This window comes from Aphelocoma coerulescens, chromosome 5 (genome assembly GCF_041296385.1).
Source record: "Aphelocoma coerulescens isolate FSJ_1873_10779 chromosome 5, UR_Acoe_1.0, whole genome shotgun sequence".
In the NCBI taxonomy this organism is placed as follows: Eukaryota; Metazoa; Chordata; class Aves; order Passeriformes; family Corvidae; genus Aphelocoma; species Aphelocoma coerulescens.
This window is the reverse complement of record NC_091019.1, coordinates 11,492,677-11,504,085: the sequence shown is the minus strand read 5'-3', so window position 1 is coordinate 11,504,085 and position 11,409 is coordinate 11,492,677. Positions and strand designations below refer to the sequence as shown.

General features: G+C 44.0%; 1 protein-coding gene across 1 annotated transcript; it reads left to right on the top strand.

Moving 5' to 3' along the window:
- The first annotated feature begins 7,099 nt into the window (after positions 1-7,099).
- Positions 7,100-8,619, top strand: C5H11orf91 (chromosome 5 C11orf91 homolog). Its single transcript, XM_069016024.1, has 2 exons — positions 7,100-7,454; positions 8,552-8,619. Exons 1-2 carry the CDS (start codon positions 7,100-7,102, stop codon positions 8,617-8,619), a joined length of 423 nt encoding a protein of 140 aa, XP_068872125.1.
- The last annotated feature ends 2,790 nt before the right edge of the window (positions 8,620-11,409 follow it).

The window sequence follows — 11,409 nt, the reverse complement described above, 5'->3', positions numbered from 1 at the left end:
CCATTTTCTTTTGGAATACACCAGATTGCACATAATACCTGATCTTTAGAAAGCAACACTCTGGAGGGGTGCCTTATGCTCCTGACAGGACATCTATTCACAAGGTCCTCCTTGTGCCCTCCCTGCTCTTATTTATCCCTCTAGGTCATTTTCACAGACAATTGCCTCCTTTTATATTTGTGTGTGTGGCAATAGCCAGCAAGTCTTCACCATATTTTCCCTCCCTTTACCCCCAAACATGGGCCTAAATTAGACAACCTGTTCACATTTTTGCTACTATTTAGTCCTTAAAGCAAGAAAACAGCAGAGGTGCCCCAGAATTAATTGAAAGTTCATCTTTCATTTATTAGGGCACCGTTGTCCAGATTAGTTAGCTGTAGTGATAGGAAAACAATTTTCCAAAGGCAGCAGAAAATCTACAGTAACACACCTGCCTAAAGAGTAAAAAGCCCTAGAAATACTAATGCTTCAGGGAAAATATATTTCAAGCAAAGTTAAGCTAATAACAGCATAAAGTTAAACAGTCAGCATACACCAGCTGCTATTCCTGCTTATGAACTACACATCTTGTTTGTACACTTTAATAAGGCAGCCTTAGCAGGCTTCAAAGAAAATGCTACTTTTCTCATAATTTCTCTTCATCAGTGCATGGCACCAGTAAGAGTGAGCAAGGGCATTGCACTGAAACACTTGAATGACGTTTCTGCTCTGATTCAGCTACACTGTGTGATGAAAACGACTCTTAATGAAACTCCTTGTACTATTATAATACACTTTCCACTGCAATCACTGCGCTTTTATGTTTGGCACGAGGCAGTCTCCATTATTCTTAGTTAATGTAAGTAGCAAAGATTGCACTTGCTGACATGATTTCACATTCCTCGATAGGACAGGCTGCAGCTCTGAAGAGACTCACCAGTAAATCAGAGACCACTCACATTTCACTGCTCCTATAATTAGAAACCATCTACGTCTCCAAACTGCAGCACTTCTAATCCTGAGGATAACCAGGATAAAATATATTTTACAGTAACTATTGCAAAGTGTGGAAAAAACCTCACTTTACAACTTTACATGCCAATAATACTTACACAGTTCTGAAAAAACATTACACAGTGCTGACCCTTAAAGATGTGATAAGCTTTTAGAACAATGCTTAGTCCCTAATTATAGTGTAAAACTATTAAAGAACAAATCTTACAGACCCATGAAAAGGCTTTTTTGTTAATGCCTATTTGAATTAAGTTATGAGCATATGCATATTCACTGTGAAACCCATATGAATTTTATAGGCATAAAGCCTCCCAAATAAATTTGGAGACTTATAGATCACACCACCATCCGAAAATGCACAGATTTATGACAGTGTCAACTCCCAACACACAAAGAAAAATAATTGGGTGACAATTCAATTCAAAACAGGAAAAAACAAAATACGCAACTCATTTGAATACTATTAAGTAAACTTTATTATTGTCAATTCTAGTAGTGCTTACTTGAGCCAAGATTAAATGGTTCTAAAATAGGAATTTCAGAAGGTGTTTGGGAGTGTGGCATAATAACAGCCAGGAGCAAGATGTGAGTCTGCCTTCAGGACTATTCATAGCATGGATTGGGATCTCTTTACTTTTTAATGTGGTGAACTGAGCCTTTTTTGAGCAACCTCACCTGCTGAGATGACTCATTTCAGTAGCACTGAACCCAGACCTCTTGCCTGATGCTCAGTGGAATTCAGCTTTCTCATTTCACAGGATGTCTCATTATTTCCTTTAAATTGCCAAGTACACAACTAAAACAATGTAGTCTCCTGGAAAGAGACAGACTATGAAGAATTACATTTCAGAAACAAGGTCATCCTAGAGATATATTTGGAGACAACCATCAGGGTTTGACAAAGATTCACATTTAAAGAAAAAGCACCCATCATTAACTCAGATGCACAAACTGAGTTTGAGTTAGAAACACAGCTAATCAAAGTATTTACCTGCTCATTTAACATGCAGACGTTACACTGCTCCAAAATAATCTCATTTCTTCTCCATCACCCTACACATACTTGTGCAGAAGATAAAATGCATAAACCCAAGGAATTTCAAGAGAAATTCTCAGAGAGCCTGCAGGTAGATCAGTTTTTAATGCTGCTTTTATTCTATTTATGCACCCTGCTCCCCTTTGTCTGGTAAAAATGTTATATCTAAGCCACTCCTGAAGCCACCAGATTCCCAATCCCAACTCTGCGTAGAAGAACGAGACATAATGACAAAGAGGAAAAAAACCTCAAAACATGAAAAGGTTCCCCAGTTACCAGACTTGAATGCCTTTAAGCAACTCCTGTCTTCAAGAAAACTTCTTGTTTCTTACCTCCTATTGTGTTCTTCAAATAAGGCAGGCGTTTTGAACTCAGTGGCACAGAAATCATCAGAGAGAGGCAGAGTCATGGCTCCTCCGATTCGTGTGATTGAACACGCCACAAACACTGTTAAGACTGAAACTACAGCACTGAAAAGTAGTTTGATTTATACCTTCTAACCAAAACAGCACATCTTCTTCAGATCCTAAACATGGCACAGACTTACCTGACGAAAAAATTTAAAATTCATTTCTTACACAGCTAGCTCTCTTTTGCATTTCTGTTAATCAGTCCAAATTTCTATTTCAGGCACTAAGTCTCCGGTTAATTTTGCATTTCAATTGAAAATTCATCTCTTAAAAACTTTTTAATTAGCACTTCTTTCAAGTTGTATAATTGTTAATTAGTTGCTCTCTGTTAATTTTAAGTTTGCTGGCAAAGTGCTCTGAGACTTTATAAATAGCCCACTTCTTACTGGTTTGCAGTACCGTAATGTGACACTTGTGGCAGGCCAGACACACATCAGGGAAGGGAGTGGCATCCTTCTGAAATCAATTTCACTGAGAAATCCTGCAGGTTATGAACTGAAACCAGGATGTACTCAGGAAAAATAATTATACATTATTCATAGCAAATAATGTAGATTATTGTGGTGGGTTGGCCCTGGCTGGACACCAGGTGCCCACCAAAGCCACTCTACCATTGCCCTCCTCAGCTGGGTGGGGGAGAGAAAATATGATAAAAGGCTCATAGATGGAGATAAGGGCAGGGAGAAATGCCACACCAGTGAGTGTCATGGGCAAAACTGACTCGACTGGAGAAAAATAATGCCACTCATCCTTGGCTCAGCCTTGGCCAGCAGCAGATCCATCTTGAAGCTAATGGCATTGGCTCCATCAGAGATGGGAGAAGCTTCTAGCAGCTTCTGCCAGTAGCTTCTCTTCTTTCCAGCTACCAAAACCTAGCCACATAAACCTAATGCATTTATTACAATTACTACCACTTCTATTATACGCTGTGTAGAAGTCACGTGTCTAGATCGGGATTGCATCGAACAGCACCAACACATTTTCAAACAGAAACAAGGGACAAATCAGAGGCAGGACAATAGTTCAGACACATAGCGGGGCTCTTCTGCTTCTCATTAAGAAAATGTCACAAATGTGAGAGACAACAAGCACAAGGAGCAAAAAGGAACAAGGGGAGTAGGAAGGTCAAAGCTCACTGCCTGCAAACACAGGCTTTGGGAGTACAGCACACCAGTTCCCGCAGAGGTTTTTAGAAGCTCTTCCCCTAAAAAAGGAGAGAATACAGCATTTTTTGCTGAAGAATCCAAATGACAGGCAAAAAAGGCTGGGAATTTGGGAGCTGAAAGCCAGAAGTTGGTATAAAATACATTGTTGGACCAACCAGGAACTCCAATATAATGAAATCAACTATAAAGGACAGGAAAAAAGACAACTCAGCTGAAAAAAGCTGAAAAAGAAGAGATGGCAGAATATCCATGCTCAAACACCAACACAATTCTCAACTGAGTGCAACAATATGATTTATTAGTATACACTTTAAATAACACATTAGATGTTAAATACAACTTTTTGCTATAACTTTTCATGATACATCAGTGACGAAAATCTGAAGGTTTTTTTAAATTGACATAAAAATTTATCAGTAAAGGGGAAGAGCTGTAGGTTTTGTGGCTTTTACAGATACTTGGAGCAATCTGTGTGAAAACATAAATTCACACACACACACACACACAGCACTTCTGAGTATCAGTAGTTATTGTCATTAACACTGCAGTCTAACTACTACTGCCAATAATATGAGAATCATTTAGCTTCCCTCAGACTTCATCATCTCAAGTCACTATCCTTAACTTTTCTCAACAAAAAAAAAGTCTTTCAAAGAGCTTTTATGTATATATGTAGAGAAGTAGTGGCTGGAATACTGTCACTACAGACTTTGCTGGCTAGGTAAGCAAAAGATTTGCTTCTCCAAAACGAACACTCTCATAAGCTCTTCAAATATCAGCACTTAAATACACAGAGATGAACGTGAGAAATGTGACAAACTGCGACACACCAACAAGTGTGTGTTTGCCTCCCTCTACCGGATCACACCTGTGTAGCTAGTGGCCCTACTGCAACTGCTGGCCAAAAACCACACATGGACACCTTTTTTCTCAAAACTCTGATCTTTGTATCATTTATGGTCAGCCTGTCTATATGCAGAACCCAGTTTTGGTAGCAGATTTTCAATGCCAAAGGCGAAGGCAGGTGTTTGATGTGTGTGTAACACTGCATAAGGCAAATACATCTTTGCTAAAAGCAGAGGTTTTCTCGCATCTCATAGCACGACAGTCTTGATGGTCAGAAAAGAATTGTCTGAAATTCAGCAAAGGCCAAAAGGTCCTGCACCTGGGGAGGAAATAACCCCATGCACCAGTACAGGCTGGGGGCCAACCTGCTGGAAAGCAGCTCTGTGGAAAAGGACCTGGGGGTCCTGGTGGACAAAAACTGCCCCTGAGCCAGCAGTGTGCCCTGGGGGCAAGAAGGTCAATGGTATTCTGGGGTGCATTAGGGAGAGCATTCCCAGCAGGTCAAGGTTGGCCCCTCTGCTCAGCCCTGTGAAGCACATCTGGAGTGCTGTGTCCAGCCCTGGGCTCCTCAGGACAAAGAGAGATGAGGAGCTCCTGGAGCGGGTCCAGTGGAGGGTAACAAAGATGATAAAGGGACTGGAGCATCTCCTATGAGGATGGACTGAGGGAGCTGGGCCTGTTCAGCCTCCAGGAGAGATGTCTGAGAGGGGACCCTGTCAATGTCTGTCAGAGTCTGCAGGGAGGGGTCAGAAGATGGACCAGGCTCTTTTCCATGGTGCCAAGCAATAGCACACGAGGCAACGGGCAGAAATTGATGCACAGGAAACTCCACCTGGACATGAGGAAAAACTTCTTTACTGTGCAGTGACCAAGCCCTGGAACAGGCTGCCCAGAGAGAACCTTGTTATCAGACTTCTCATCTGATCAGTGTTTATTTCAAATATGTGTGTTCCATTTATAAAATGTGGAACCTGTACCAGGACTGTACTGGCACTAGAATTTTAATTACATAAGCACACTGCATGTAACACAACATGCATTGACTCTAAGTCAGAGCACACTCCCTTAACAGTGCACATTAAAATAAAATACTGAGTGACTCCTTCCACTATTTTACTGTCCCTACCACTTTTCAGGACACTGACTGTCCCTCTAGTGACAGCTAGCATCTGTAGATCTGCTACGTTTCAAAACATTCACATCAGTATCGGCTCACAGCACAGAGCACTGCAGTTAAAAGTACACAGAAGTTCTGCTTCTAGAAAATCTTTTCTTTTTATTCAAGGGAAGGCTTTAAAAATGGACTTTACTCCACAGAACACAGCAGTCCCTTAAGGGCTGTGTACTGTTGAAGTCCGCTCAAGGCTGCATTAGTAGTACAGTGGGCTTTTCACATTGTTTTAAGTGAATTTATTGATCCTGACTAACCTCCACAGCCCCTGCAGTCATCAATCCTCTATCAACAGCACTGGTACAGCACCTCTCTTACTAGGGTTGTCTAGAATACCTCAAATCGGCTTAAATCTATCCAAAAAGTCTTCCTGCTGGAAGCCCAAGAGGGTCTTTTTGGCCTGTTCTGAGCTCCACAGAAGCAATGAGCAATGCCCTCACTTGTTGCCTAGGGCCAGAGGAGGTGTATCATATTTAATGGAAGGAGATAAGGCTAAAGAAATAGAAACCAATCAGTATTAGTGACAGGTCTTATCCTCAAATACAAACAAAAAAAAAAAAAAAAAAAAAAAAGGGGAGTAGGGAAACACCTGTCCTGTCAAAATCTCCACAACCTCCTAATCCTGAACACCAGATATGCAGAGCTTTAGCTATCCATGAGCAACCACCTGAACATGAATTTTTCCCTATTTTCATCACCAACATCCTTCCCTCATCAGTATCTGGCTTATTTCACACACGGCCTGAAGACAAACCTCTAAAAGTTAAGATTTTTAGGACAGCGCCTTCTTCACTTCTTTTAACCAATGCTGTTTCCAGAGCCCGGCGCACCCTTTGAAACACCACGTTCCCGGCCCAGAAATAAAACCGCTGGGTGAAAACACCTTTCCGCAGGAAAACTGGGAAGACGCTGGGAGAGGGCGCGGGGGAGAGACAACAAGGGAAGAAAAGAAACGGGGCAGCCTCCGGCCGGAGCGGACGGTGCCGAGCCCAGCCCGGGCAGCTCTCGCGGCCGGGGCGCCGCGGGGACAACCGCGGGGGCTGTCCCGGGGAGCCTCGGGGACAACCGCGGGGGCTGTCCCGGGGAGCCTCGGGGACATCCGCGGGGGCTGTCCCGGGGAGCCTCGGGGACAACCGCGGGGGCTGTCCCGGGGAGCCTCGGGGACATCCGCGGGGGCTGTCCCGGGGAGCCTCGGGGACATCCGCGGGGGCTGTCCCGGGGAGCCTCGGGGACAACCGCGGGGGCTGTCCCGGGGAGCCTCGGGGACATCCGCGGGGGCTGTCCCGGGACGCCTCGGGGACATCCGCGGGGGCTGTCCCGGGACGCCTCGGGGACATCCGCGGGGCTGTCCCGGGGAGCCTCGGGGACAACCGCGGGGCTGTCCCGGGGAGCCTCGGGGACAACCGCCGGCCTCGGCCGGGCCGTCCCGGGGCGCCGCGGGGACAACGGCCGGCAGCGGCCGCGCTGACCGTGCGCCATGACCGTGCAACGCCCGTCGTGGCCGCCGCTGCACTTCCTGCACTTCCACGGCACCGAGCCTGTGCCGCGGCCGGCCGGCGGTGCCTGGGCCCCGCTGGCCGCGCTGTGCTGGCCGTGGCAGCCGCTGCCGGCCGCGGCCGGCCCACCCCGCTATGCCGCGCTGCCCGCTCCCGTGGTGCCGGAGCCGCCGCGCCTCTGCTGCCCGCCGGGCGAGCCGCGGGCCGGGGATGTGGCGCGGCGGCCCCCGGAGCTGGCCCAGCTGCAGCTACAGGAGGAGATATGCGAGCTGGGCATCCGCCTTAAGGAGCTGGAGCTGGCGGCGCTCATCGGCGACGGCTTCGACGCCAGGCAGTGTGCGTGCGCGTCCCGCCGCGGAGCCGCCAGCGCTGCCCGCCCCAGCGCTGCGCGGGGCGGTGGCGGTGCGGGCACACGGCACCGCCACCGCCCGGCACAGCCCGGCCGCGGGCGCAGCAGGTCCCCCCGGCAGTGACCCCTAAACGGGATGCGCGTGGGGCGGGTTTTGGGTATCTCCGCCCCGCAGCGCCGTAGAGCCAGCCCGGGCACACGGCAGGGGCAGCGCAGGTGCGTGCGGGAGCACGGGGGCGCAGGGAGAAAAGCCATTGTCCCGAGTCAGCTACCGCTGCTCATGGGTAGCCGGCTGAGGGCACGAATTTTAGAGGAGTCGCAAGAAGTACGGGTGTAGTCACTGTTGCACAAAGCAACAAAAGCCCCAAAGTCATAAAGTGTCAACAAAAAACCCAACCCAGGCACCGGTCAAGCGAGAGGGAGTTTGTACATGCAAAATGTATCGACTCGTAATGAGCCCCTACGGTTGCACGTCAGCTTTGATGTAAAGGCCGCAGTTAGTTGGAGGTGTGAAAAAACCCCAAACCAAAAGACACCTGCCTCCCAAAAAAACCCAAACAACCCACACCAAAAGAAACCACCAACCAATCAAAAAATCTCCAGTTAAATTATAAATGAGCTGGGCATTCTGATTTTACAACCTGCTGGCCATGAAGAAAATGCAGGAAATAAAATAGTTCAGCAGATGATAATGGTACTCAGAGTCCCAGTGGTAAGGCCAACAACTGTAAGGACACGATGCTCATCATTTCCTGCAAGGCCACAGGCTGCCAGTCAGGAAACTTTCAAGAGTGCAAAGGTTACAAGAACCCAGGAAAAATGTCCATCAGAAATGTGAATTCAAAGGAAGATCTCTAAAGAAATTCTGATTGGTAGTTTGCATATACTTTTCTCTTCATTATAGCAATACACACCTCTTACCATTTTTAATACCTGTTATTTTGAGAAATTCTAGTTTTCAGATATTTGCTAGCCAAGGCATTGTAAGGATTATTAGTTTGCTTATTATTATTTGTTTTACTTAAAAGTATTGTAAATTATTAGTGACATCACTAATGACAAACTATATTTCATTCCTGTTTAGATAAAATTCTGAAGGCACTGGAAGAAAAGAAGATACAAAGCATGAAAGCAATGCAGAACCTGAAGTAATGGCCACCAGCATACTTAGGATTATTTCAGCTGGATATTCTGTCACTGTATCACTATCCGGTGTTTTAATGGGTCTTCAATATTGGGTTTCTACTCACTGTGTGCTGTTCTCCTACCAAATTAAAAGTGTAGCATATTGTTGACTTTTTTTGTCTATTATTTGTCTGGTACTAATTCCTGATAACACTACTGTGTATTTTAACTTTGTTTTTTTCTCCAATTGCTTTATGCAGGAAGTATATAATTTCTCCAATTACTTTATGCAGGAAGTGTTTTCTTTAGAAACACTAAGAAATTAACAGTGCTGTTGTCAGGATTCCCAGCAGTCCATATCTGTAGCTGAGAAACATAGAAATGACAGTACAAAATATGGCTGAGCTTTGTTTTGTTTCGTTTTAGTTCCAAGTATATTAAGTGCAATATTGAGTAGATAGATATGGTCAGAAGTCCTAAGCCTCTAAACCAGCTTAAAAAATCTACTTTCATGTTAACATAAAAATGTGTGTAACAATCACAGTGTATTCCTTTATTGTCTTTAGTGTACCACAAAATTACAGAAGTTGTGGCTTGAGCTGGGTTTTAACAGAGCAGTCATATGACACTGACTGTCAATTGACATTCTACTATTACTTTAGGAGTAACAGTGCTTAGGCTAAAGCCTGTGGCAGTTTTTGAAGTGACAACATCCTTATGTTTGGAAGGCACTTCCTTTCACGAGGGAAAATGGACAGAGGCAGGGATGACAGGTTGAAGATCTGGAGAGCATTTAGCATTCAAAAAGTAATGCCACACATGGCATGAAGAATAACACCACAAAGTAGTAAATAGGCTCGTAAATAGACTGATAAAAAGATACCAACTACTTTTTTCTATTCCACTTCCAGAGCAGTAGGTGGCAGCATAAAATAATAAAGCAACTGACCCTGAAGCTGCAGTATTTTGGCAAACAGCTTTATTTTTAAGAGTAATATTTTAATCTCTGGTTTTTTAACTGTGTTCAAGTTGCTCAGCTCTGAAATATTTTAACACAATATGATATCAAAATTTTATTTCCTCTTACTGCTTACTGCAGCACTCATCCTTATACTGCCTCAATCTTTCCAGCCATATTCTGATCTACTGTACACAGAGCTTATATTTTAAAAATCTAGTTTATAACTCCCATTTTTCCATCATCAAACTATAGTAATCACATTTTAATGTGATTACAAATGAACAGCAGAACAGAACACTTTGGAAATCGGGGCTGCAGTGTTTCACTGCTCCCTCTGCAGAAAGAGGATGAAAAGTCTCTCAAAGTGTTTTGAGGCTAAAGCAGAAATGGTTAATTGCTGTGAAAATGTGGATGGTTAAACAGAAATTGTTGATTTCTATGAAAATGAGAATTTTGTTAGTGCCCAAACTAAATGCCAGAAAACAAATTTGGATTGGACAAAAAGGGCCAATACACAGAGGCCCTCAAAGGCTTTGTGCAGAAGCGAGAGCTTTAAAATCAAGTTAGGTAGCAGAGGAACTATCTTCATTTTCTCAATCTCCAGATCAATTTCGTTCCTAAACCACCCTAAATTCTCCAAGGTTATTGCAAGGGCCTAGAAAGGTTGCCATTACATGGAATTGCTGCTTCCTAAAAATTACTTCTCAGATTTTACTAAGTCTTTCACTTGACATCCAGCTCTCATCATCCATTATTCATTCAGGTTTTCTTGGCTTAAACAGAACTGCTTTTCATGGCACACAGTTTAAATATTTTCCATCTGTTGTTCTGTTTTTCATATGGGCTTTATGTTGAAACAACACTTGTTTAATTATGGGGTGATAATGCAAGGAATAACGTCAGTTAATGTGTAATCTCAGTTAGAGGTGCCTGGGGACACACATCTACCGAAAAAAGTCATCTGGATCATGGAATTTTGCAGAATGGTTACCCTTGGCCAGTGTCACCCACAGCACTCCTCCATCAGGATGCTTTGGTCAAAACCCTTTCTCTAGAAAAAACAGGCTGTTAATACATAATGGCACATATGTTGATTTTCATTTGCCCCTAAACATTTTATTTACCTTTACTTTTCTGCTCTGACCTTGTTAAATCCAGTAATTTGCTCTCATCTGAGCACTTATGGTTTCATCTCAAAGCTGATCTGTTTATAGTTTCTTTTGTAAAAATGAAGCCATTAAGACAAAATAGAACAGCATTCTTACTGCATTTTCTTATATTCAAAAAGAATGTGTCATTCATTTTTTTAATTGTTTCTCTTCTCTTGGATTGCTCAAGGGAGGCTAAACCTGACATTTAGATGCTGGCACAGTTCAGATCTCTTTCATGTAGCTGCCTTGTGACTCAACAAATATACCCCTATTGCATTTAAGAAAGAAATCTTAGGCTACACATTTGATTCATAGGCAGAGATCTCAGAACATCAGTAGGTTGCTCCCATTTCCAATCCTAAACAAAGCAAGCTTCTCAAAAAGCAGAGTGTCACACCTCCACAGCCAGCCTGAGGGCTGAGCAATGAAAAAGCCACATCTGCACCTGCAGTGATACCCAGGTGCTCCCCCAAGGAGTGCCCTCGGGTCCCACTTCTGAAACCTCAAATGGCCTTGGCTGCTTTCTGATGGGAAAAATGAGATATAAAGCCATTCAAAAACCAGAATGCATTTAAACTTTAAATTATTTTATACCAAACAGTTGGGCCCATTAAATTTCAGACTGCTGTGTTTGAGTTTGCCACGTTGAAATTCTCCAAATAGATATTCAGCCTTATTACAATGGATCATTAGAACTTAAATTAA